Genomic DNA, 27997 nt, shown 5'->3' on the forward strand with positions numbered 1-27997 from the left:
CTCAAATTACTCTATGAAGTAGATTGGAGCAAAACTGAACTGAGGAAGTACTATTCAAATCACCATACCCATTTATTAACAAAAAAAATACAAAATTGCACTTTAGAGCGTCCACACCCAACAGAGCTAAGTTCCTTGGACCTTCATTTTCGAGCAGTCTTGTAATTTGCAACATACCAGTCAACAGTCTCTTCAATTGCTGAAAAAGAATAGAAAGCACTGTAATGAGAAAATAGCAGATGCAGTTTCCTTTCCTCTTTATTTCAACAGCTGACAGCATCAAAGGGCATTCATGACACAACAGTCACGAACTACGTATGTTTTTCTATTGCTCACATGCTCAAAATGTGCAGTATATGCAGGGATTACTTGCCATTTACCGTCAAATAAAAAAAAAAAAACAAAAAAAAAAAACAATGACTACACAGCATGCAGGTGTTAACAACACAATACCTTTTGCAATGGGTGTGAACTTGAAGTCAGGCAGGTATGAGCGCAACTTCTTATTGCTCGCTGTTTTCTTGTACTGACCATCAGACTTTGATGTGTCATACTGAGAAATGCTAAGGACAAAAACAACAACAACAACAAAAAATACAATAGAAAAAAATTCATATAAAACAAAACTAATATTGTAATGTCAAACACAGAGCAGGATTCAGCTGGCAACAGCTACTGCATTGCATTCGAACCAGTGGGCTTCCAAAGATGGACTGTGGATTTGTCAAACTATGGGTGTACTTGAAGCTTTGATGGATGAAATATTTTACTGGATCCCCCTACTGCTGTCTACTCATTCTCAAGACTCCACTCTACAGTGAAATCGGCATCATCATCCTTCTACATTGCTGCACTGAATATTGATTTACATCACGCAAATTTCAAACATGTTTCTTCTTAATCAAAAGGATACGATCACGTCACCTTTGAAGTCGAACGCATCTGTCACTAGGCATGCCGCGTCTTTTATGCTGATCTCATCGTCTTCGTCAACTAAGAGCAAGAAGAAACTTTTTGCACCACCTCGCAGCATCATCTGGTGGTCACACGGTCACGCATGCTGGAAACATAACTGCACAAGGAACAGACCCATTCTCTCGGCCGTTGTCTGTTCAACCACGCCAACAGAACTGAGGATCCGCCTGTGGCTTGTGCCCAACGATACGCCCTTAGTAATCCGCGCAACTTATTTTCGCGTGTGTTGCCGAGCCAAACATTATTCATGTAACTCACAAGGTTCACCTCGGAACATCAGCACAGTTTCCTGCAGCTTTCCGTGCAAGAGCTCAGCACAAAAGTACACGAGACTTTCATCTGTTACATGAGGACAGGAACTGCCTTTTTCTCTCTCTCTCCCCCTTTCTCTCAAAAATTGGCATTCTGTTATCACTCGTTTTCGTCTGTTTCAACTGGATGTTGCATCTCCAGTCTTTGTTACTTCATGTTATGGATGAGCTCACCTGATAAAATGATAGGGTCAATCTCGTCGTACTCCCTCAGCACCCAGATGATGAGACGAGCCAGGTCAAGGGAATAAATGAACTGCCGTCGGGGGCTTCCGGTGCCCCACACAGACAGTGATGTCCCATACTCTAAAGTAGACAAAAATAAATAACATAAATAAGGACTGTATCCCATTATCAATAAATTTGCTTTGTACAGTATAGTACAAGAGGTGTCGAATTATACAACAGCAACTTTCTCAGAAGACAAGCTACAACTACTAACCTCAAGTAGTCACAAACTTTTTACCTGCGTCAGGCTATTACTTTATGTTTACATTATATTTCATTACATCAGAAAGTCCTCTGTTGCCATGTCGAATGGCACAAAAGTATTAAGCCCAGAACTGGCATTAATAAGTGTGTCATCGGTTCTGCCCCTTTAGATAGAAATGTAATGCAACCAATCAGGAATTAAATTGTGTATATGTGTCCCGTATGTCCCGTAAACTAATGAAGACAAGTACCCTTGAGGCAGCTATCGTATGAATACACCACAGGCGACGCTGCAGTTCATGTTTGACATCATAACAAGCACTCCACAAGAGGGAGACGTCTCACACCACCTAACTACCACAAATATTGTAAATGTTGTTACACCATAAACATGCGACACAAGGAAGCGAGCGCCACCCTCTACGACACCACCTGGCAGCACCTTTGGCTTTGTATGTTTTGCTGATGAGCCCAGCTAGAACATGGCCTTCTTCGAGGTTGAAGTTGTCATGCGGTCCAAATACATTAGTTGGAACCACGGCGGTGAAACGGCAACCGTGTTGAGCGTGGTAAGCCTTGTTCTGGATGTCGATCAGCCGCTTGGCATACGAGTACCCAAAGTTTGAATCGTGGGGGGGCCCATTGTGCACCTGCGCCAGGAACAAATCTGAGTGTAGGGCTTTATGCAGATAATGTGTTATGAATGGCACGGTATATATACGAAGGGTCCAACAATAGCTCACCATGGTCTCGTCAATGGGATATTCTGTCTTGTCGGGAAAGATGCAGGTTGAGAGGCAAGAGACCACTTTCTTCACCCCAGTTTGGTAGCTGGTGTGCAGCACATTATCATTGATCATGATGTTGTTTCGCTGCAGCAGATGAAAAACTACGTTAAATCCCAACGTATTCAACTCTGGTGATATTGGACCCTGCACTGTGATGATGGCCTTGCAAGCAGGTGAGTCAGAACAGATGAAATTTTAGTTAACACTACTACTACAGTGAGCACTACTTCATATTCTGATCTGTTTGAGTACATCGCGTACACATGCTGTACGCATGTTTATATCCGTACATGTTCTACGTGTGTATCCAATCCAGTTATACAGGTACTTGCTTCGTATTTGCTTCGGTTATGTATCTATTTGCTTCATACTCACTTCAGTTATGCATCTATCCGCTTCAGTTCTAAAACAATTATTTGCATGTGCCTAGTATTTTAATGCACTATTTCGAGGAACACATACCAGAAAATCGAGGTTATACTTGAGGTTCTTGAAGAGACCCCCAACCATAGCTGCCAAATGGATGACGTGAGTGGGCTTGTGCTTTGCAAAAAGTGCCTCTGTCTGCTCTCTGTTGCTGTTTACAAAAACAAACAAAAAGTACATATTAGCCACCCTGTATAAAAAAAGTGCATCTCAGTCATCATCTGCTCAAGCTCAATTCTCACCAGAAGTTTGTGCTTTCAGAGCAGATCCGTTACATGTCTTTCATGTCTGAGCAGCAGACGTGCTCAAATTTATGTAACGTTGCTGCAGAGCATTTCTGCGTATGCCCCCAAGAAAATGGTTCTGTTTTACCGTTCTCAAGACCATTACTTTAACAGATGAAGATAATGCACTTCTGCATCCACCTGTAGGTTATCCCGATAGCATAGAAACCTTAACTTATAGATCCCAGCGCTACTTTTAATCAAATAACGTTTCTCTGACTATGGAAAGGTGTCCCGATGGTTTTGTGATCGCTGCTGCTGCACGCAAACGCACCAAATACTACGAAAATTGTCTTGGAAGCAAACACAATTTCGCCGTACGTCAGGTCTGCATCCTTCGAAGATACGAAGATCCACGTTTCATCCGGTCGTTTATCTTCACTTGTCACTTTCTCTACAGCTTTGCCAACTAGACCCGTTCCACCGGTGACCAGAATAACTTTATTCGCCGACATTTCGATGAGCTGGGGAAAAATAGAACCTTTAATTACATAATCGACATTCTCAGAAAAATTACGTGCAATCCCTATTGGTTGTTCTGCACAGGTGAAGCACACCGAACTCGTACCGCACCCACTGCACATCAGTCTTTAAAATGCCACATACGCAACAGTCAATATCAAGCAGAGATAAACTCTGGTACATCGAATATTACAACCCGAAGCTTACTTTTTCTCTCGATTCCGCCGTGAAAAGAGAAGCTGAAGGTATAAGTACTGAATACTAAGGGAATCAAGAAGCGTTATTATATTGCACAGCAGCTTTAATGGGTAGGACACCTTTGTAACAACCAGCTGTACAACAAACTGATCACAGATGCAACCGTGGGGGCCGCCACATTTCAATCTGCTCACGTGACGATTGCACTTGGGCTTGGGCGGCTAGTTCTGTCGCTTTTCACGAAGGCGATACCTGCGCTACAAGCCCGCTACCTTCCCGACTACACGAGACTACAAAACCCATGAAAAAAAAAGTTTCGGGAACAGCTGCAGGGAAAGGAATCGGAATCCTTTTCGTTTCTGTTACCACCTCCGTAACGTCCGTAACGGAGGCACTCATTTGTTTGTTTCAGTTTCGGTTACCACCATTGTAGCTTTTGTTTCTGTTACGTTTCCATTTCAGTTTTCGGCACCGCTTTTTGTTTTCCTTATTTTCGTTTCTTTTTCCTGACGAAACTTAATCCCTCTACGTCCTGAAGTCTATTTTGAAGACTCCAGTGATGCATGTACACTAGAGGCAACGTTATTCAAAATACGTGATTTCTATGAAAATGGTTTTCAGGATGTTACTCACGCTGCAACAGCAGCTGGTCACTCTGTACTTGTACTTACTTATATGCTCCAGGTTGATAGTTCTTCAGTTCATTGAATTTATTTCATAATACGGTGATAATTGATAATTGATTGATAATACATGATACGGTAAATAATCGCGATAAATCAGGTCCTGCATTACCCAAAATCATAACCGTATATTCTAGCCTCCATTTCCGTTCCAGGTATTCCAAGTGTGCGATATATACGTTTCTATTTCCGTTACCTGTTATATTTCGGGTATAATACGGTTTCCATTACTCTCCCCTGACCAGCTGTCTTTCAGGTCCACACACTTCTTTCTGGAGTCAGTGGTTCGGGAATCCGAAGAATCCCAAGCACCGGGGTTGCTATTCTGCACTGCTTCACCATTTTATATGCCCCTACTAGCCGCTTCAGAAACACTTACACAGAAACCTGCCCCAACGGCTTTTCTTGCACCCTGTGCATGTGCCCCTGCATCTTTACCTCCTCTGGTCTGGTCTGGTCTGGTCTGGTCTGTGCACCCCCGTCATTGGAACAGGGAAATTGACGCAACTTGCATGATATTCCAGACTTATTTATTATAGATGCGATATACAAATTCATCTGAAGGAAGTCTGTGCACCCCCGTCATTGGAACAGGGAAATTGACGCAACTTGCATGATATTCCAGACTTATTTATTATAGATGCGATATACAAATTCATCTGAAGGAATGATCTACATGAATGTGTGCTACAATGTACAAAATAATGCACATCCTTTTCTCAATGTTTACTCAAAGTCTTGTTCTAATTAGTGCAGACATCAGAGCACGGGGTCAAAGCTCATGGACGAAACTCTACACAGGTCATTTTTTGCGAGAAAGGTGTAAAAAACAAAGTGCATGAAGTCACACACAAACTACTCAAATGCAGTGATAATGTAGGAACAAAGTCGAGACGCTCGCGACAACGAGGCGGGCAAGAAGAGCACGGAAGAATATTTGGTCCTCACTGGCAGCAAAAGTAGTCAAAATTTTGCAGCGCAGCGTCGTCCAGACACACTCGCAGTGCTCATAATGTTACAACGACAGAGACTAAGCTTAGCAGTTACATTTTTAAACGTAACAGCTCAGATGTGATGGATGCGATGTCCCCCGCAGTGACACGTCATTCGAAGTACTCAGACATAATGCACACAACCACACCCCAGTACCCAATAAAACAACCAAAAAGCAGACCTTGCAAATTGTCAACCGTCAGACAAAACATACAGGCCCATCCCTTTCTTCGGGGAAACACGACATTCCAATTTCTGCACCGTCGACACTAAACAAAGGACAACAGTCTGCGCCTCCCCACATCGTAAGTACATAAAAGGACAATTGCCAAAATCTGCAGCGCGTGTTCCTCGATTAACGTGACAGGATGTTTCTGATGGAGTAAAACAGATTTGTGATGGCCCCCTCCCCCCTTCCGCCTCAAGACACCAAACTACTTCCGCATGCCGGGCTGCATAGCTGGAACAGGCGCGGACGACTGCGCGGTGTAGCTGCCCGGGTATTGCTGAGTCTGCTGCTGCTGCTGGTAGTACTGATTCCATTGCTGCTGGTTCTGGTAGTACTGACTCCACTGTTGTTGGTACTGCTGGTACTGCTGCTGTTGAGCAGCATACCCTTGCTGCTGTTGCCCGTAGCCCTGGGCAGGTGGCTGCGACTGCTGCGAATAGGGTGCATAGTTGCCCTGCTGTTGGGGCTGTCCGTAGTTCTCTGTAAAACAGAGGACAACACCGTCTACTACTGACAACAAGAGCCTTTGACCGAGGAAGCAAGAACTCACGTTGTCCGTAACCCCCGGAGTACTGCTGGTTGTAACCGCCATACCCTCCGTATCCCTGTTGGGGGAAAAAAAGATGACTTTTTTAAAAAAAAACACCGAACACACTACTGGGGCATACACTGCGTCACCAACCATACCTGTTGCGGCTGCATCTGAGAAGGGGGTGGGCCACGGTTTTGCATCGGGGGTGGGGGTGGAGCTCGTCCACCAAAGTTGCCACCACCCCCTCGGCCCCAGCCTCTACGGTCGGGACGGGGAGGTCCTCCGCGCATAGGAGGTCCCCCTCTGCCCCCAAATCCGCCCCTGAAGCCCCCAGGAGGACCGCCACCCCTGGGTGGAGGTGGTCCACCAAAGCCTGTAGAAAAAAGCAGAAGGCACGTCAAACATGTTCCTCGTTATGCAACTTGGTATTCATACACAGAAAGTGTGTTGGGCGCTGTAGGGGGAGCTGCCATCTCGCCCGTCATGCCGAGCAAGAGCAAGAGCTCGTCGCCGAGCAAGAGCGACGTACTATCACTCGGATCTCAGAGGGGCACAGCAAAAAGGTATGTCACAATGCAAGTCTCAAAGAAGCACATTTTTATTGCCTGGTGCTATGCTGCCAACGGAGAAAGTTTTCAAAGAAATTGTTGGTGCAGAGAGGTACAGAATGTTTATGAACAACAATATCATGCACTGCACTGCAACCAATCGTAAAATACTGGACGCTTACACATTAATTTATTGCAGTAATGAGGAGCGAGGCAAATTCGAGCTAATCAACTTGGAACCTGCAGTGCTTCCTTTCTGCAGCTCTGTGTTGCAGTGGTTGCTAGGTGGAGATGAATATCCTGCAGTGCCACTTCGACAGGACTACGCACATCATGTGTCACAGCTCTTAAAGGAGCTGTCGAGATGCCCACAACTTTGTTTCTGTTTTTGGTCAGTACAGAATGTTAGGCGGACGAAAACAGTTTTCCCACAATTAGTGCAACCGTAGCGAAATTGGGACGCCTGCAATAGCTCCCCGAACCTCCCGTGCGCGAAACACCCTCCTTCGCCTTCACGACAGGCACGTGATGAGCGCCACCACGTGCGTCACTATGTGACGCGAGTGGTAAGGACGCTCCTCATTGGACCTGGGATCACACGATCGAGGTGAGCAACATCGCGCGGGCCGGAGCGTCTGCTACCGCTTCGGAGACGCCATTGCGTTCTCCGGCTACGTGATGTCTGAAACGGAGGGTTTGAAGGCTGTCCCCGACACAACCACGATTTTTTGGGACCGCAGACACCACGGGAAGAACGAGTGGTGCAGCCCGAAATTAACTGCGCTTGTACAGCGAAAACCCCGTGCTTCCCGACAGTGTGCAGCCTGTCCAACCGTTTTCACCGCGCAGTTGGTTCAGTGGCTAACAGGTGGCGCCACAATACCGCCGCCATCGCTTGCTTTCTGCTACTGTGAATTCTGAGATTGCACAGAAGCCACGGATATGTTACTCTCGTGATCGTAATCTTATTTTCTCAGGCTGCATATATGCTTTGTTTTTTTTTAGAAAACGTGATATAAATCATATAGAGAATAGAAGTGAACAAGAAATAGCTCGCAATGTTCGTAGCAGACGGTTTTTCCTACGCACGAATGAGGGGCTCTCCACCACCAACGTCACAGTAGAGTGGGTGTGGTCTGCAGTTGGAGCGCTCCGGCCTGTCACAGCGGCAGCGATTTTCCGAATTAATTGCACCGTGGTGAAACAACTTTGGACAGAAATATTTTGTGGGAATGCTTTTCACATACTGCTTTACAAGATGACAGCAGTTTTGGGCCATGTTAGATACCACTTTAATGCTCCTTTAAGTGCATGGAGTGCAGTGCATTAAGTGCATTGCAATATGTTTTGTGACATTGCAGAGTGATGCGGGAAAAAGGAGGAGAATTATGCTTTTTTTAGTAGCACTGTCTCCTGGTAAATAGGCCCAAAAGAGCTAATGCAATTGCACCATCGGACACTGTAAGGTACATTCTTTTATAGAGCATAACTGGAAAACAGCACCAGCAGCAGAATGCACTCACTTGCCATGTCAACATTGGACTCTCAAGTGGACTGACACGATACGATATTTCATGTACACTTACTTCTTGGAGGTCCTCCCCTAAAACCAGGCGGGCCTCCTCTGCGGTCAAATGGCCTCCGTCTATCGAAGCCACCGCCACCTGCAATGTGAAACATACCCACCTCCGATTAGATATGAGCAACCAGTAAAACGATAAGGAAGAGAGATACGTAAGTAGTAGGTACGTAACTCCTTTGTGGGAATAGAACCTATTGTGGGTTTGAAGACAGTCAAGACCACGACCTACTAGATTATAACGACCATGTCATAATGGGAAACTTCTATGAGGAGCCCGTCCGCACGATCCGCTACTCATCTACCCGCGAGATCTGCATCATGATTGGACAATGGAAATTTGAATTTTGAACATGCAGAAGTGGATATACAACTACCGTAGCAGATGACAGCAACAGCTCTTATGAAAACGCATAGAATGATGATAATAATCAACTTTAGAAAGAAGCATCTCCCATGGGACATGCACCGCTTGTACAAAAATACAAAGGGAAGCTGAAGTGAAGTAAGTGAGCTAGCTTCCAAATGTGGCGCTGAGAAGGGGTGCCTATGACATGGTCATCATAATGTAGTAGGTCGCGGTCAAGACAACGAGTTGAGGACACCGGCTGGGACACAACTGGAGATTGGGAGCTGGGACACATCTCTTTTAAACAAGGCTAAAAAAAGAAAAAGGAGGGCAGTGTTTTCACAAACCTCGCACCCCCCAATGACCCTTACCTCGATGAAAGGGTCCTCCACGGAATCCTCTGCCTCCAAATCCACGATCCCGGTCCCGATCATCGTTGCGGTCAAAGTTCGAGAACCGGGAACGGCTCTGAGGTGGGCCGCACGCTGCGCGGCCCTCGTCGTTGTACTTCTTGACGAGGTCCTTGGCCTCTTCCGGCTTCAGCTCGGTGTACTCTACCTCGTCAAACAAGTTGCCCTTCTCCGGCAGCGTAAAGTTGGCTGCCCAAGTGAAAAGGGAGGGGAGGGGAGAAGAATCGAACAAAAGGAGCCGGTTAGAGAGAGCTTCACGCAGACCATCACTCACCGATTTGCAGTGTTTTCCATCTCAGGTGGATAGCCTGTAGCTCTTATCACATGTGGGCATGATGCAACTGTACCTAAGCTCTTTCTTAGACTATGCTGTGTTTCTTGGCACAAGAATGTGCAGCATGTTCTCTCTGGCAGAGCTTGTTAATTCAAGCGATCGGGTAGTGCGTAGCATTAGTGGGTACAAAAGGTGATTTCATTTTTCCAACTTACTATAGCAGTTCTTAGGGAGGTATCTAACTACTGAACGTAACCCTCATGAGCCCTGTTAGCACCCGTATTGTATTCTATTGTGTCACCCGTATTGCGATGTGTCACCCGTATGGCGAATGTCTCACCCGTATGGCGATGTCTCACCCGTATTGCAATGTCTCACCCGTATTGCAATGTCTCACCCGTATTGCAATGTCTCACCCGTATTGCAATGTCTCACCCGTATTGCAATGTCTCACCCGTATTGCAATGTCTCACCCGTATTGCAATGTCTCACCCGTATTGCAATGTCTCACCCGTATTGCAATGTCTCACCCGTATTGCAATGTCTCACCCGTATTGCAATGTCTCACCCGTATTGCAATGTCTCACCCGTATTGCAATGTCTCACCCGTATTGCAATGTGTCACCCGTATTGCAATGGCTCACCCGTATTGCGATGGCTCACCCGCATTGCGATGGCTCACCCGCATTGCGATGTCTCACCCGCATTGCGATGTCTCACCCGCATTGCGATGTCTCACCCGCATTGGGATGTCTCACCCGCATTGCGATGTCTCACCCGTATTGCACAGCCATTAGACTTTGTTCTTCAGAACCTGTTGCTTCTTCAAGGATCACTGAATCACGACAGATAAGTTTCACGAGTCTGAGACCCATTACCCGAGTGAAAACTGCGCATTCCATCACGTGTGTGACAAAAGGGGTCCCGTACATGTCCCGTACAGCCTTGAGTATCACACTTTCCTTCCTGGCAATGTCTGCCATATCACCTGTCTATTCATTTCAGTTCAGTCGTACCACAACTTCTTGGAACTGCATGAGGTGAGCAAATGCAACCTACAAACTACATATATTTATTCATAATCTGTGCACTAACTTACATCAGAACAGAAAGATCTTGTAGCAGCATCGAACGTAATTCACCTGTCAAATAGTCTCCTCACCAAGGCTAACACTTGCTATCGAGCACATGCGCCTTTCAATGTCGATAAAATACACAAAATAGTCAAAACGTCGGCTGCTCCAGCTAAGCGTAATAAATTTCCCCCAGTAGATCCTTCAACTAGTTTTGGATTTCCGTTCATTACTGATTACATACATATAATTATGATATTAATTGTACATATATGCACAAACTAAGGGCTTGTAACCTTAAAAATTTGTGCTGCTCAAAACCATGGCACCATATGACATGTTGTCGAGTAGGTCTGCACTGCAACAAGGTGTTTCCTTCTCTTACTTTCAAAGTGCACACATCTTACAGGCTTTGTCACGAGACAGCACAGTGAGAACAGCTGAACCAGCTGAATTCTAACCAGATTTTGGTTTCGGTATTTCGCATTGCATGTCAATGACCATGTTTGACTACCTTTTCATTGTAGGCCATGTCATTAGACTTCCATAAGAGTAACACAACTTGAGACATGCGGGCAGAGGGTGCACACAGAGTAGGTTAACATGCACCAAACATTATGCGCCCTTTTTTAGGTGGCAGCATGGTCTAGAGAAGTTTGTGAGCCTCTCCTTTAACATAACGCGTATTCAGATAGCAAGCATTTCTTTCATTGTTTTCGCTCATTGCACGTGAAGGTTCGCAGATAAGTTATTCCGGTAGGTATCCACAGATATAATACATGCTTAGTGTAACAAACTAAAGTACGATACGACAGATGATATAACCAATGGCCAGAGTAAGGAGCTCCTCCGAACTCGACGTTTGAGAAGGAGAAGACCTCGGCTATCCACCACAGTGATGAAACAAAAAACACTGCAATTCAGCGGGCATAACAGGGTCATAATCTTCATCACAGGAACTGGTCTCTTCGAGCGATGTGCCCAGGTACATCATCCACGAGCAACAGACGTGTACCAACACCTATCTTTTTGAAGTACCTACACAATGACCTATGCTGCAGAGCTTGCATCACACACATGCTCCCCAAAGCATTCTAGGACACATGTCCGGGAGCGTCTTCACATCTACGCAGAAGCCTCAGAACGCAACACTTCCAGAAGGCTGGAATTTGCGGAGCAAATGAGCACGCCTCCAACAGACTTAATCCAACAACCCACAGGAAAGAAGAGTTCAAAGGATTTGCTAAAATGTTTGTACGACATGGCACATAGAATTAGGATGCTTCAAGAACTGTAGCCAATGCACTGCTATGAGAGACCAGTTCCTGGACGAAGACCTACAACCCGGAAGCAGCAGCAGCACGCACGCACACACACCCAGGGCTCATTCAACCATTCATCGTATCCCTTTTTTTTTTTTTGGCTCTCTCTCTCTCTCTTCCCTTGTGTGCGGAGGAGGAGAGGAGCCAGACCCACCTTTCATCTCCAGCACGGCAATGTCGGGTACATCCTTGCCTTCTTCTTTCTCTCGTTTAGCGCATCTCTTGAGATACTCCTCGTCAGTGGGCACAATCACCACTGCTTTGCGCTTGAAACCTTCAAAGGGGCGCATTTTGCGCCGCTGAGCCGAGGGGTACACATTCGTCTGGGGGGAGCAGAGAGCGGCAGGAAGGAGAACAAGAACAGCCGTGTCAAACAATACACTCTCTTTCTGTCTGCCCTCATGGCCACCAACGTCCACCAAAGAGCATTATTTGGCAGTGTGGTAGTAGTAGTAGTAGTAGTACAATATGTATGTGGTACCCCAGTATCATCATAATCAGCATCATAACCTCCTCCGGCGCAGCCTCAACACTTACCGTCCTCTAATGGGTGTCTTTCAGACAGACTTCCACTTGCAGCAATACACCACACACAGGTAAGTGCTATTTCGTAGGCATGGTACTGTTCATACTTCTGCATATACATCACATTTAATCAGCCTCGTGCAAGGAAGCTTAGGACCTCGTCCTAGACAAAGCCCAGCTCGCGGTATTGGCAGCTCTCATCCTGAGGTACTACCCTAAACATCTCCTTACCGGTCCACTGGATTTTATATTCTTCTATTTATCCAAGATGGTAATATTTCACAGTTTTCATTAGAAGTAGAAGTATTAACATTAGTTAGTGTAAGTGGCACCCAACAGTGCTTCTAGCAGGTCATCTTCAAATTATTCCGCTGAACAGTTGCCGGCTCTACTTCGGGGGGGGTCTCCAGGATTCTTTCTCAATATATTAGAGCCTAATATTGACACACATTAAAACTGACCTCTACACAAACTGCGAAAGCTACGCCACTGAACCCCCTTCGTGTTGCAAGATAGGACTTCCGTTACTTTCAATTTCGAAGAGCTGCCATACAATCCAGAGGACAGCAGCCATCACTCTATATCCAAGCATAAAACATTGCACGGAACATCAATATCGGAACCTCATGCCTGGTTCACCCTATGCTGCTCGACTCACCTGGAAGTCCCTACCTGTCGAAAGCACACTGCAACACACACATTACAAAAATACCCTGACACACAAGCTGGCCGGGGAGGTGTTAAGCCTTTCCTTATCTCCAGTCTTTTCCGTAGTTTGAAAAATTTCTCGTTTCGCTCACCGGAGGCGCTCTCTTCGTACGAGGGCACGACGTCCCAGTGTCTCAGCGTTCCGCCACCTACCTCCAGAGGTCGCCGGTCGTGTCGACCGCGTTGCTCTTTTTCTCTATCAAATACGCGCCGCATAAGGATGGCTACTTACCTTTCCAGTGTCGCTGATGCTCCAGACTGACTCACCATTTTTTTGTTTTCCCTGGCCACGTTAGTTAAATTGACTGACTTCCTTCCACCCTCCCACTCCCTCCTCTAACCCCTCCCCCACATCCTTCCCCGACACCCACACTCCCGTTCCGAGTACCGTGAGCCTCACCTGGTCGAGAATGTAGTGGCGTGGTGCCTGGGAGGCCATCTCGAGCAACTTGTTCAGGCACTTTGTGGACTTGTCGATGAGGACGTCCCAGCGGCCCGCATAATTGCGCTTGCGGGGAAGGCCCATGACCTGCGTCGGGGACGTTCTAGATTAGCGTTTCGCGCGTGCAATGGCAACGTGCACGTTCCAATGTTCCCACCATCCCTCTTCTAAGCACCGCCCTTCGGGTCATTAGCAGCGAATGATTGCACTTTTTATGAAGTTCGTTGGTAAGTATCCAACCCCAGACGTGCTCCATACTTGACTTAAAAAAAAAAAAAAAAAAAGAATCGCTGTCTCGTGTTCGTGAGTTCTTCAGCAAAGGTACGTTCCAGGCCATGCACGCTGTCTGTTCAAAGTTCAAGTTCTGCTTCAAAAGTTCAAGTTCAAGCAGTCCTGCCCACTACATAGCACAGAGTACTTCTTCAAAGATCCACGTGGCCACGTGAGCTTCGTTGAGCCACACTTAAGTCCGAGCAGCCTTCGGTAACAAATGTCAGTTCCACTATGCATGTTCACTATGCCATGTCTTGAAGTCATGAACCATATTCCTCTTCAGTAAGGTTGCATGTGGGCATGTTTGCCATAGTGCAAGATGCGCACGTAGAAATAGAAACATATGCTGTACTAACCGTTCACTGTCGGGTCTTCTCTGCTAGTGTGGTGGGGGGTGGAAAGTTGCAAATTTCATTCACTCACTTCAAAAATGAAGGCAAGTCCAGAAAACAGACCCAAACCCAACGAAATCCCAGATTACTCGATTTTCACAGACAGTTGGTTAGTCACAGAAGAAAAAAAACACAACTCTCTGCACAAAACGTAAGCAACATGGGTGCTGCTAATGATGTGGGTTATTACTCAAGAAACATATTCGCAAGACTGGACTAACTGCCCCGTCATTTTGTGACTGGGCACAGTCACATTATGCTGAGACTTTGTGCTCCTCACTCCTTCAGATGCAACAAATGAATTTGGCAGGTCACTCCTGTAAGCGAAAGAAGCTGCATATCTTCTTTTTTTTGGGGGGGGGGGGGACCCATATATGGGCGTAAAAGTGTTTCTCACACACATAATATGAGTTGCAATCGCTTTCCAAAAAGGCATACCCATTTTGGCGACGAAGTCATAACAATTCAAGAATAGAATTACAGCTACTCATTTGTTGAACAATCCATTACTGTGCGAATCATGATATCCAAAGCTTCCCTCATTCTAACTGCTTCGTGTGACTAATTGGTTAATCCATCACAAAAAAGCTGAATTTCCCCACATTTTCTTGCTTGTAACACGAATGCAATGCAAGAGAGCCATGAGCTTTAGCCTACAAAACTGCACAACATACAACATCAACAGACTACTGTAATTGACTAGAAGCAAATACAAAGTGCATTGTACGCTGCCGTTCTGTACACAGACATCTGTAAGCAGCACTACTTGAGACACTAGATTTTGTATTATGACTGCCCTTGCATGACTGGTTTCCGAGCAGTCTAATCCGATGTCACTTCCATTCAAGTTTCAAACTGCTACTCCCCTTGGAATTGGAATGGAATTCGAGACAACACAGGAAACCGAAGGACAGCCAGTGACCAATTTTTCGGACCCCAAAAACCTTCCCAATTCCTCTGACACAAAAATATGCTGACACTGTCAGGCCGCATGTTATACAGCTAGAGTTGATGTACTTGTTGCTCTGTTTTTCTGACCAGCAGCATCCCAAGAACTGCACTGTAAAGCATAGCCTGACACTTAGCCTGACACCTTGGCACATCATGAGCAGAATCACCCATACATGCTCAACCACTGCAGCCCGAATACATTCCAGCAGTATATTTCTAAATACGTCTAATGCTAAATGACCTGTAGTAGTTAAATACTGTCGGCTACATACTGCAGTAAATGTGCTAGGGGCAGACTACTGGAACGTTGATGGTCACTGCCTCAGCATCGTAACGGCAACGTAGTCTTCAATAACAACGGTGCCAGAAATAGACTCAGTACTAACGAGTCAGGACTCAGGAGTCCAATGAGTCAGGAGATTACAGAAAATCTTCAGGTTCTGTTATCAATTCTCGCCTTCTATCGCGCGTTGTGTTGCACTAGAAAAACGGAGTAACTGCTGGAGCCAATTCATATTCTTCCGAATTCATGGACACTACTACAGCAGACAGTTTCCATCATGCTGGTTTTTCTTAAACAGAAAACATGGTAGTAAAAAGCATTAGCACAAACATCGACCATGACACCGCCGACAAATCAGCTCTAACTGAAGTCCTCCGCGACAAGCCACCTTGACGTGACTTTCAATGACTGCTAATAAGAGATGCATCTAATTTTGCACAAAATTAACTGGTCACAAAATCGAGTTTAGAGCACCTGGATTACGAGAAGGAGGATCGGACAACACTGCTGACAACGAGAACCTTGCTGATGCTCCCCTATCAGCTGCTCAACTGCAGTAATCCTTGCAGCTGTCAGCATTCTTACGAATGTGTACAGTGACAACGCTACACTAGCAGAAATTCACCGCTAAGCATGGGCTCACGTTTGTGCGCCAAAGGGGGCTTGCATGTAGTTAAGCAGACAGTCTTCCAAGCCACGTTGTAATAAAGATTCTGGTGAAAATGCAAATTATCACTGGTTAAAAACATCCGCCTGATCCATAACTTGCAACGATTTCCATGGTTCCTCAAGGTCCGAAAAATCGATCTTTGACTGTGCATGATTTTGTCTCGCAATAACCAGAAGAGCAATCTTGTCCTTCCGCATTACCGTATTTGACCGCACATAAGCCAGAGCCAGAAGTTTTTGGGAATTTTTTTTTTTTTTCAAAATTTGGGGGGTAAAAATTGGGTAAATAAAGGTGTGCACTAAATTCATGTGAATTTGGGTGAAAAAAAATCTCCCGGTATGCTAAATTCGGGGAAAAAATCTGGCTCAGTTACTCAAACTAACCGTAGTGGTTTGGTGCAAACGGTGACGTAACTGCATTTGCGGCCAAAACAAGTAGGTTAATGCATTCCTACAGACATCCCAGCGAGGGGAATTTGCGGGGTAAAAATCGGGTTTCACCCTAAAGGGTGAACCTTCAATTCGGGGTGCAAATTCGGGGAAGAACCGGGTAAAACCCTAAAACTTCAGGCTCTACATATAACGCGAAGTTACATCTTCACCCACAGGAGAAAACCTACTGCGTGAACCCGTGAATTATGGCATGCGGGATTGTTGCAGTCCCGTACTGGAACAGTTAAAACTGCCAATGCTGGGCAAAATTATGTCGGAATCGAACACTTTCCAGACAATACATTGAGCAAACTCTCCACCGCACTGCTTACACGTTTTGCAACAACGTCGCTATCACGAGTATTGTCGAGTATCTGACGATGATCAACCCTTGGATTAACTCCAGACCTCAAACAGAAGACGCACAGAAGAACAGCTTTGTCTGTTGCCGATGTGATGATGATGATGGCTGTGCGACACGTTACGCCAGACTTACGAGATGCAGAACGTATCGCATTTTTTAAATTTTGCAGCGATATTTTCGAGTCACTTTCTGTTGTGCCAACGCACATGTCCAAAGAAGCTAAGCGTCCACTAACGCACGTGAAAGGGAGCCACACTTTCCTTTCACCCTCTCTCAGTACAGTGGACTCCTCCTTAAACGGAACTCCGAGGGAATGGAAATATTGTCCCATTTAAGGTTTCATTTAAGCGAAGTACACAGATTTCATGAAATGCAACTTTATTTCAAGATAATCAACTTCCACTACTGCAGGTAGCACGAAAAAAAAAAGGATTAACAGCTGTTCTCTTCGCATTTTTCGATTTGTTTACAAAATATACCTGCATGCCTGGGGCTTGGAAAAAAAATTCATGCACATCTCAATCCTCTACAATTAGGTTTATCTTCCTGTTCTGCCGGGTAAGCTGCGCATCCTCTTCCCGCGTCCAGATTTCCGATATTACCTGTCAGTATCATGTGGCATCATCCACATCACCCTTCAATGCCTGTGTCTTGACAGACTTCATGAAGACATGTGGACGCGAGCTAAGCCTAACGTTGTAGAGTCAATGATGGATTGGATTGCACTGGCTATAACTTCCGCCCAGGTTGTGAGACGTGAACGGTAATCTTCCAGGTTCGGCGGCATCTCGGTACCACCACTTTGTTACGTTTACCCGAGGTACATAAAACGGGTTGTTTCAATTATCCGAAGATTTTTATCATTGCATGTACAGGAAACCAACCAAAGGTGACCCTACTGTTCCGTTTATCCGCTAATTTCCGTTTAACCAAGTTTCGTTTAACGAAGTTTCGTTTAGTGGGAGTCCACTGAACACGCTGAATCACGGATGCACTGCCGTAGATGAATCACTGCGGAGCTGGGAAGGGTAGATCGGAACTGCCGAGGGCGAGTGGCCCATGATCGTGAGGGTACCGTGCATAATGAGAGCGCACATTTTTAAGGGCCCATTTTTGAGGTAAAAAAAAACCAAAAACTCATTAAATGTGGTCAAATACGGTCAATATAGCTAAACTGTCCCTTAACATGCAGACGACATCAGGAGGGGGCTACCTTACCTTCATCTTATCGATGATGTTGTTGGTACCCAAGACGTTGTACTTCTTGTCCGCGTTCTTCTGACTGTACTCGTTGGCCCAGGTGGTCTTTCCGCATCCCGGCAACCCGCACATCATGATCATCTGTAGCGGTGTCCACGGGGTAATCAAAACTACAGCTACCTCCTGGAGCGGGACATCACTCACCTCGCACTCGGACTTCTTCTTGGGAGGCTCGGGACCTCGGATTCGCTCATCAACGGGGACACAGCTAGCGAACTGGTAGTCTTCAAAATCAGACGGCAGTGGGAAAAATGGCTTCTCCTAAAAATTGCAACGGAACAGTTGAATATTTCTGTAAGAATCACGGACCAATAGTAAAGCTCTGCAAACAGTCATTTCAAAAGGGAAGGAAACGGTTATATGTAGCTGACGTGAGTAGTCCTGCAACAGAGGCAAATACGTATGCAGCATATATTTGCGCTATAGGAATGCAGATTTTTTTCGTGAAGCAACATGTAGCATTGTTATACACCCTTTCTTGTAGCATTTTTGGGCTTAAGCATTCATGTTTGGAAGTATACGAATCAATTCAGCGTGAAAGAGACACAGCTTCCATTTGAAATTCGAATAGAGTTCCAAGCTATTCTTCCGCGAAATTAAAGTCCTGCAAAATATTCTCCAAATGCGCCTCCATCCAAATTCGAGAATTATTAAGACTGAGAAATTACTTTCCATACAATATGTATATGCACAGCACTACCAAACATTCATTACAATTTTGGTTCAGAGCATAAGGTTCGATGTTTCTTCACATAGTGCAGAAGCAAATGCTTTCCTTACCTTGGCAAAAAAATTATCAGGGTGTCTACCAAACTGCAGCCTTCAAATTCCCTGACTTTTCCAGGTTTTCACTGACTATTTCAAGCGAATTCCCTGACAAAAACAAAAAGGAACTTGGTGCCTGCTCATACATTTTGATATCAGATCCAACATAAAACAGACCATTTATTAAGTATTAGTGAGGCTACCCTACTTTTCTGCGTCAGAGCTTGTCATACTGGTGAACTCGGCACTCGCGATTCGCCGCGCATCATCACGGCACTTGTCTGCGATTTTCTGACTTCAGCTGCTTTTTTGCCAAATTCCCTGACAATTCCCTGACTTTTCCAGTCACATCAAAATTCCCTGACTATTCCCTGTTTTCCAGGTTGGTAGACACCCTGATTATGATACTATATAACCACTGAATGTGAGCAGGCTGGGAAAAAAAAAAGTATGAGGAGGTGTCGTATATGTAACCATAAGCACACTCACCTGCTGCCCAAAGTTGATTTCAAAAGCACAGTTTTTGGAGAGCACATGTGGAAAGAGCGGGCGCCCAGCCAATGCTTCCTTGGATACTTCAAACGCAGTGCCCAAGTGTTCACCGTTTTTGGCAAATGACAGCACCACTGGGTCCACGCTCAAGTCCTGTAGAACGACGTGGTCAATCCAGACACGGACAACTCAAAGCACTTTTTTTTTTTCATGTCATCACCACGAGGGCCATATCATGAGCATCACTACAAAATCAGATTTGGCAAAAGTAGCACGAAACTCAGAGACAACCACGAGAGTCGTGTAAGAGTCAGATAAATATAGAAGAATGGAGTCTGCACTTTTGAGGCTAGGTCATATGAGAAGATGGTGGGCACCAGCAGACAGGGAAGTAGATTCAGGTCAGCACTTATTTTTTTGTTTTGTTTCTAAAAGCACACAAATGCGCTATTACTATGGCTTGGGCCAAAGGTCACCACAGAGCACATCACATCATGACTGATAGCATACAGCGTTTTATCGAAGAAAAGAAAAGAGCTGGACCGCCTTTTTAAAGTGACAGTCCAGGTGTTCCAACAAGTACTCAAGAGTTCCCTGCCACTGCAACATGTTGCACTGCAACTCTGTGCTCTCAACCGCACTATCTGCAGCCGAGACTACAGTGCATACTGCGAAATAATTTACTGTTACTTGTCATGTCTTTTGGATACTGGTCTGCGTCAAATTACTGAACAAAAGACTACAATGGCAGACACTCACAGCAAAGCAGGTAATGACGTCTCCCTTTTCAAATGGCTTTCCGTAGTCCTTGAACTTGCAGTTCTCTGAAATCTTGCCGGTTCCACCGTAACCGTACGAGAAGGGTTCCTCGCCTGTCAAAAAGGAACTTGTATTACAGCAGCACTGCACACTGCGCATGTGACATGCTCGGGGCATGTCACAATGCTTCCAGCCACTAACCAAGTTGCATGCTGGTGTCATTTGTGGACCACCCAACACGTGCCACATTGGGGTTGGGCTCATCCGATGGCAGGTGGGATACGTCGAGGAATTTGGTGATCTGGTGGAGTGCAAATCAATCGGTCGTGTGCACAATCCAAGGGAATTCATTACATCGTTCTACCAGTAAGACCTCGATAATTTGACCCCCCGTTAATTCGGAAATTCCGATAATTCGGACGACCTGGGAGGTCCCGGCAAACATCTGCACAAGTCCGTCGGAACGAACGCTCCTTAACTTGGCAGCAGTTGCGTGCGCACCAGATAATTTGAACAATCACGGCTCGAGGGAAGTGTACCAGTGCAAACAGTGGATGCCAAAACAGTAATAATAATAATAAAATAAATAAACGGCAAAGTGCAGTGGACACATCACCATTGTCATCAGCGCCATGACGCCTGGCGCCATCTTGAAGTGAAATCCGCTTTTAAACCACGTGTATCAGTCAGTCTTTGTGCTATCTGTATGCTCTTTTGACATGGATGACAATGGGATGACAATTGGAAGACGCTGTTCTTCGTTGAATTACGAACTCGCAGATAGACAGCTACCTCTGGGTGGACCCCTGATCTGCACCCAAGCCGATAACTTTGCGGCAAGATTGGTCATCGAAGCCTTCAAAGCACCGGAAGGCTGGTTTGAGCGGTTTAAAGAACGTCACTGACTTATCCGCAGAATTCCGTTAATCCACGGACTTATCCATGGATTATCTCCGGTACAAAGCAAACCACACTCTTGCAGTTCTTTTCGCAACGAAGCTACGTTGATAATGGCAAATTCTCCTCGTATTTTGTTGCCCGTTCCATAATTCCACATGCCAATAATTCTGACATTTTCATCGGTCCCTTGCGATCCGAATTAACGAGGTTTTACTGTATTTAAAAATTTCCTTCGGCTTTACCTTGACTTCAAAGCAGACCTTTCCCTTGAGGAAGCCGTAGGAACCCCTGACTCCAGCCCACATGAGGCCAAAGCCGTGCTGGCTCATGGGCTCCGCAGAGAAGCGGGTCTTTTCGATGAGCAGGTTCAAGTCGGAATTGTCTGAAAAAGATAAAGCACATTCGGCTGTCAAACAAACAAGTTCCAGGTATCGTGGATATCAAATTGTAGTATAATTTTTTTTATGTACACGTAGGTAGACACAATGCCAAACAGAAAAGCAGAACAGGATGCCTTCATTAGAAATGTGTGTCACTAGCCGATATTTCAGAGAGCTCGGGCTCACAGTAGAAAAGTATTTATAGCGGGAAAACTATTTTCACTGAAAAGCGGACACCAGAGGCCATTACTCTACATCAATAGTATTTATAGTATAGTATTTCCAGAGCTTTAGTACGTCAGTGAACGCCGAGAGTAAATCGACACAAAATCAACGTGAAGACTTACATGTGTCGAGACACATGACAGTGGCATCGAACGTGTCCTCAGGGAACTCTTCAATTTTTGGAGGTGACCGCGACCTACAGAAGACGAATGTTGCAACGTTTTAGAACTGAACTGCTGAGTACTACATCACAAAACCCCGTAAAAAAACAAAACACAAAGTAGGACACTAGAACACAAATGCAAAATCAGTGTTACACATGTCATGCATTACTAGGTTTGCAATGCTTAACAAGTGGACTCAATTCCCCGCACTTTTCAAAATATACTTTGCACCTCTCTGTAACCACGAGGAACTAAACTTCACAACGAATTAAATATTTGTCCACCGTTTTTATCCAACAGAATCCTAATAGCCGACAATAATGATTCAATAGTGGCGTAAATTTTTCATGTTTGAAGGCCAGTGCCATCATCACATAGCTCTAGGATCATTCCCTTCAGCTGCTGCACACCACTGCACCATCCCAGGCCCCTCCATACCAGATTCTATTTCTTTGTGTCCGACAAGTCTTGTGTCACAGCTGTATGTGACAAGTGCTTTGTGTAGAGCACCACCACTATTCACGAGACTCGCACAATTAAAAGATAAGCAACGTAACTTTACGACGGTGCTACTACAAAAAAAAAAAACTTTATACAATTGAGCAATATGTTTATAGTATTTAGCTTTTCCTCACTCTTTCACTTTGTGTCTTTCCATGGTGCCCATGACGGAATCCGAAGCAGAGCACAAAACAGAGCTACACCCCGTCAACTACCGACATCCCACGGCAGATAACGCGCCAACAAAAGGAAGTGCTTCTAACTCAGACACAAAGCCTTGCAAACAGATATCACGCATACGGCAAACAGCTATCTGCATCTCTTGGCTCACTTCCAATGCCACAATCACGCTACGTGGAGTCGGCAGCGCCTCAATATTCCAAGGCCGTGAATGTTGGTTGGTTTGGATAACATTACATCCACGGAAGGTAGGCGAAAAAATGAAATGTTACGGCAAAGCAAAAAAAATCCTTAATGAGAATAATTTTTTTCCATTCTCGCACGATATAATAAAAAAACAATTCCAAGGACGTCTTTCACAAATTAAGGCGGCACTTCGTTACGCTCACTTAATGACAATATGTAATGCTTACTAATTTGGATATAAAGTGACCTATCTCCGATTTCATCGTACTTCTGCAGCAGTAGTAAGCTGCATAGTTCGATGTACAATGTGTGATGTCATCTAGGAGTTCTTGAATTGCTTTTGCATGCACCATAGAGCTATATATATATATATATATATATATATATATATATATATAGATAGATAGATAGAGAGAGAGAGAGCACGTTCCATGCCATGACTCAAACAAATTACTCTCCTGCATGCAACTTAGCTGGCATGAATCAAAGTGCAGTTTATGTCTGAATCCTCCAACAGCCTCCAGGAGAAAGAAAACCCAAGCCCAAAGCCCACAAGAAACAAGAAGCAGACTGAACAGTCACAACATTAAAATTGCTGCTTTTTTTTTTCCAAGGGTGCGCAATAAATATTGCACATATTTCTTTCAATGTACCTCTTTGGGCTGTGACTCCTGCGGCTGTGATGCTTGTGGTGTGGTGACCTGGACCTAGAACGCCGTCTCCATTGGACAAGGATAGAAAAACAAATTCTGATGACTGCAATATGTACGTACAACACTCGAGCGCAATGCCGCATCGTTCCATGTCCAGAAATACTCGCAGCTTAAAAGAGCAATGAAATTGCACTTCACGTTGCTCCGAAACGAACAGACTATTACAGCTGCTTGGTTATCGTTACAGTACTGCCCACGTGCCCCTCACGAACGTGTCGACACAATGTGGCACCGTGCTAGCATAACTAGGGCCTGACTTTTTAGGGTTAAACCCGTACCCGCCCGATATTTACCCCCTCCCCCCGAACAAATTCTGTAAAATTCGGGTTTAACCCGAATCTACCCGAAAACATCCAGGTCGCGTGGCACACTCATAAGCGTGCATTAAAATAAAGTTTGATAACATTGCTAAACATTAGTTCCACGTTAAGACAAATTTTTATTAAACAAAAAAAAAAAATCACCCGAATGCACCCGAACTTTCCGAATGAAAAATATCACCCGATATTTACCCCCCGAATTTGGCCAAAAATAAAACCCGAAAAAGTCAGGCCCTAAGCATAACATGTCAAGACCTTCCAACATTTTGCAGCGAACATCCAAGACAATGTACTAGCTCTATTCCATTTTATGATTGCGCTCCTTCTCTTCCAAGGGCTACAGCTGTTTCATCAACAACGATGGCTCACCTGTTACGATCACCATCGGGACTCCGGGACCTCCTGCGCTTCGCGGGCCGACCAGAATCTGAGGGCAAGAGATGGATGGCACAGTTCAAATTGTGTCACCTCAATATAAATGATCCAGGTGACAGAGCTAAAAGACAGGACATCACTGAGAGCGTCACAGGTTTAGAACACGGGTTTCAGTGCAGTCCGCGAAAAATCTTCGCGTTCGTTAGGGATGTCTCAAACTTTTACAGTATCAGCCCTATCCAACCACTTCGTCAATCAATTTGTGGATGAACAGATCCCGGGCGGTACAATTTCTCTGCCGTATCAGATGGCCCAGGAATATCAAAACACCCGGTGTCTTTTACTGTCTCACTTGCACGGTTGTATGAATACAGCACGTCATCAGGGAACAATGTTGCTATCAGTCGAAGCACCGGCATATCAGAAGAAAATATCTCAACGTCAGCGCAACACGCACTCGCGAATACCCCCCGACAGTTTGTCTCTGTACAGGGGAGAGGGTAATGTTTGGAGAAACCATGCAACAGTCTGTCCACTCACAAGGCAGATATACGGGATTATTCGTGTATTCCACAGAAGAAACCACGTGCATTTCACGTCATAATATTCCCCCTAATTTGGAAGAAGGACCAATCAGGTCTCTCGACGGGCAATAGGGGAGAGAGGGACACTTGGGAGCTGTACAGACAGCTGGCTTCTTTTCAATGCATATACTTGAACACAGCTCACAGCATGAACAAAAACGAGATATTCGAGAATTTTGTTTTCCTCACTAACCGAAGTACACACATGTTACTTTTGCATCTACCCCTTGTAACGGGCCGACATTAGTACTCTTTATGGACCCCGGTACTTAACAATAAGCACCATTTTCCACAATTTCATGCACACAAGCCGAGTTTCCTCTGTGTAACTGCGATCCAACGATAAATACAAGCCACATGACCTACAGCAGAAGGAAGCTCGAGCTATAGGACGGAAATGCACCCTCCTCCGTCCTCCTCTCCCCTCCCTCCTTACCCTCTTCCGGTTCTCTCTTGACGGCAGGAGTCGCCTCTTGGCCGTTGACTTCGGCATTCACCTCGGGCTTCTTCCCTGCAGCATCTCCGGCTTCAGTCTGGTCCATTGGCTCCTGTGCCTTGTCCTGTTCTGCAGGCTCGTCCTGCAAGGTTAACTCCTCATGAACCTCCCGTCACTTATATCTGCACAACAATGAATTCCAGGAACATGTTCCAAACGCGTGCAGTCTTTATTTATAGCCGTTCTGGACGTCACAGCTGCCCGACGTGGTGATCTTTGGAGTAACTACCGATCCATGGGGTTCTTTTCATTACAGTTACCCCCCCGAACATAGGTAAAACCCGATATCTACCCGAAATCCTTGCGGTCCTTCAATTTGTCGTTCTCGGCAAACCATCGGAAAAGAGAATCAGCAAAGAGAGCTATTTGTGACAACCTATTTGCCCTCCTTTTACGATTCCCTCCTGCAGGAGTCAAAGACGAGCCTTTGTGGTAACGCGGGCAAGTGTTTGAATATACCGCGGTCATTCACTATCCCAGTTCCGAGCAGAGACATAAAGATTGTTTCTCGTCCCAGTGTCACAGTAGTGCCTTGTTTCAGATGCCTTTCGTTTCACCCGAAAATTCCCCGGCGATATATCAAACACAGATCAGAGCGCCCCATTCCTCCCCGAAGTCTCGTGCGTAAATAGCACCCAATTTTTCCCTCCCGAATTTGAAAAATCATAAAACCCGAAAAAACGAAGAACCGTACCGACCCAGGACACAGCCTGAAATGTCAACGCACTTTCGTGTGTGATCTCTTTCTATTTTTTTTCTGTTTTATCACTTACTAAAAAGACCGCGTGAGATGCGAGAATGTTTTCATCAAAACTGAATAGGAAGAAGTAGCTCACCTTGACTTTTACATCATCATCACCGGCAGTCGGCTCTGTCTCCGCAGTATCGGCCTGGAGAAGACGGGGACATTACGCATGGTTCATAGAGCTCGAATGATAATAATCAGCTAATCAATCGCAGACGGCGAAACCAGCGACTAACCTCTTCCTTGGAGACTTCCGTGCTTTCTTCTGCTTTGGAATCGTCCGCAGATTCTGCTGCAACGGATCCAGTCTGCAAGCACAAGGAGGTCTTTACCCACCACCCAACAAAGCCGTGAAGTGTAATGGGTTTTTTTTTGCGAAACTCAGAAAGGGTTTTGTTTTCCCCATTGTATAAACGGTTGTCGGCCGGGAAAAGAAGACATAAAAACATCACCGTACGTGTGTAGCAGTATGAATCGGCACGAACGAAATACTTTACCTGAGAGTCCTCTGTTGGGTCTTCTGGCGCATAGGAGGACTCCTGAAAGAGTAGCCTTTTTTTTTACACAAGTTTGCACTTTGGAAGACACGGTGCCTTATTTCATTCACACACCAAGAATTCATATCTGTTAGATATGTCGACACGATAACGGATACACCGCAGACAGCGGCAAAAAAGTCGGCAAAGTATGATACTTTGCTCTCACAACAGCACAGGGCATGTTTTTTGACATTTTTCTGCATTTAGCTACGCATTGATGCGTATCAGACCCATATGTTAATCAGCAATTTGCAAACTTCAGAAATGTGTTCAAGGGCTATACACAGGACATTTGGCTGGTCTCAGACTAGAGTCTGTGCTGGAGTGAAAATAGCTGAGAGTATTTAATTAACTCAACCTGTGTTGCTCCAGCACTGTCCTGCAGGATGCTGTCTTCACCCACAGCTGTGGAGTTGAGGGATTCATCCTGTGACTGATCTGCTTCGTCTCCTCCTCCACATCCACTATCTCCGGCGTCTTCTCCTCCTGCAAAGGACCCAGCCAGCATGACACACAATATGCAAAATGAAGCCAAAGTCCTTCTATTACGCTGCCTTACACTTCATTTTCAAAAACCTTCCTTAAAGCCACAGCGTGGTGATGTTAACTGTTAGCGTGGTTACATCCAGCAATCTTTTTTTTTTTTTTTAGTTTATGAAACCGTGGTGTCCCCCATCAAGGCTCGGTGCCGCCCACCTGAACGAACTAATACTATCAGTAGAGTAACTAACAGAGAAAACTATCAGCATTTTGATGCCACGTCGAATGTCGCTTTTTAACGCCTACAGGTAGGTCTGCCCATAAATAGCTGCCGCAACGGGCAGAGAAATTTCAATATGCCGGCTTCATCCCACCGCACATTTTACCATGTTTTTGTATCTACAAAAGCCACGTCTTTGTATCTTGAGTACGGTCAGCCGTCATATTACTCGAACAGTGAAGTAAGCGATGATTGCATACAATTTCGCTGTCTCTCGGCACTGCACGCAATACCGCTACCTAAAGACGACAAACAGAACGGCATCACCAAAATAGGCTTAACGTCGTACGAATGCGGCGACAACTTCCACAGCAATTATATCCCGTTAATCAAGTCACACACATTGCACTCAGTCTTTCGAACGAAAATATACAACTTTCTACTCTACCTGAGTCCGATCCACCTCCTGTATTTAACACAGCTTTCAGGCGTTTTACAAGCGCCGCTTTGTTTCCTTTGGTATCTAACCCTCGCGACTGCAGTTCGGCTTTCAACTCGACCACTTTTAACTTTGAGACGTCGATGTCACTCATCCTGTAGCGCCTTGACTACGACGACCCCTTAAAAAACGAAGTGTCTCTCGGGTGTGTGGCACTTCACCGGCGACTTCTTTTTGCGTATCACAGAAACACAGAGAAACACGCGACCACACTCACAAAAATGGCGGCCACTTGCGCTCCACTTGGAACTCGTGGTTGCATTTGAAACGAGCCTTCCTATTCGTCAAGCCCGGTAAACGTCACGCT

At 45.4% G+C, this 27997-nt stretch overlaps 2 protein-coding genes across 3 annotated transcripts; both read right to left on the reverse strand.

The window, feature by feature from the left end:
• Nucleotides 1-53: 53 nt before the first annotated feature.
• Nucleotides 54-4077, reverse strand: LOC135401536 (GDP-L-fucose synthase-like). 2 transcript variants are annotated; one of them, XM_064634000.1, is made up of 9 exons: nt 3886-4077; nt 3538-3680; nt 2969-3083; nt 2462-2590; nt 2161-2368; nt 1461-1592; nt 914-993; nt 454-553; nt 54-199 (listed from the first exon to the last, which is right to left on the reverse strand). In XM_064634000.1, exons 2-9 carry the CDS (start codon nt 3669-3671, stop codon nt 144-146), a joined length of 954 nt encoding a protein of 317 aa, XP_064490070.1. In that variant the 5' UTR covers nt 3672-3680; nt 3886-4077; the 3' UTR covers nt 54-143. The 2 variants fall into 2 exon arrangements, with proteins under 2 accessions (XP_064490070.1, XP_064490071.1); XM_064634001.1 differs by lacking the exon at nt 3886-4077 and adding an exon at nt 3734-3752.
• A 1096-nt stretch (nt 4078-5173) lies between these two features.
• LOC135401535 (heterogeneous nuclear ribonucleoprotein U-like protein 1) lies at nt 5174-27938 on the reverse strand. Its single transcript, XM_064633999.1, has 22 exons — nt 27640-27938; nt 26850-26977; nt 26450-26491; nt 26189-26260; nt 26044-26097; nt 25148-25289; nt 24122-24179; nt 23373-23438; nt 21811-21884; nt 21326-21465; nt 20385-20484; nt 20184-20296; nt 19422-19577; nt 18312-18428; nt 18126-18248; nt 13502-13630; nt 12023-12191; nt 9161-9388; nt 8448-8525; nt 6469-6686; nt 6332-6386; nt 5174-6261 (listed from the first exon to the last, which is right to left on the reverse strand). The coding sequence occupies exons 1-22, from the start codon at nt 27782-27784 to the stop codon at nt 5987-5989; spliced, it is 2682 nt and encodes an 893-aa protein (XP_064490069.1). The 5' UTR covers nt 27785-27938; the 3' UTR covers nt 5174-5986.
• Nucleotides 27939-27997: the final 59 nt, after the last annotated feature.

Source organism: Ornithodoros turicata, chromosome 7 (genome assembly GCF_037126465.1).
Source record: "Ornithodoros turicata isolate Travis chromosome 7, ASM3712646v1, whole genome shotgun sequence".
Classification (NCBI taxonomy): Eukaryota; Metazoa; Arthropoda; class Arachnida; order Ixodida; family Argasidae; genus Ornithodoros; species Ornithodoros turicata.

Bases quoted from the DNA above. Each gene is read 5' to 3' on its own strand.
- LOC135401536 (XM_064634000.1), bottom strand. From the start codon at position 3,671: ATGTCGGCGAATAAAGTTATTCTGGTCACCGGTGGAACGGGTCTAGTT. The intron at 1,593-2,160 runs GTGCTGCCAGGT...TGTCTACTTTAG, and splicing joins CAAAACATACAAAGCCAAAG to AGTATGGGACATCACTGTCT. The intron at 554-913 runs GTATCCTTTTGA...AGCATTTCTCAG, and splicing joins ACTTCAAAGGTGACGTGATC to TATGACACATCAAAGTCTGA.
- LOC135401535 (XM_064633999.1), bottom strand. From the start codon at position 27,784: ATGAGTGACATCGACGTCTCAAAGTTAAAAGTGGTCGAGTTGAAAGCC. The intron at 19,578-20,183 runs GTGAGTGTCTGC...GTCGTTCTACAG, and splicing joins ACGTCATTACCTGCTTTGCT to GACTTGAGCGTGGACCCAGT. The intron at 18,249-18,311 runs GTGAGTGATGTC...ACACCGCTACAG, and splicing joins AGAAGAAGTCCGAGTGCGAG to ATGATCATGATGTGCGGGTT.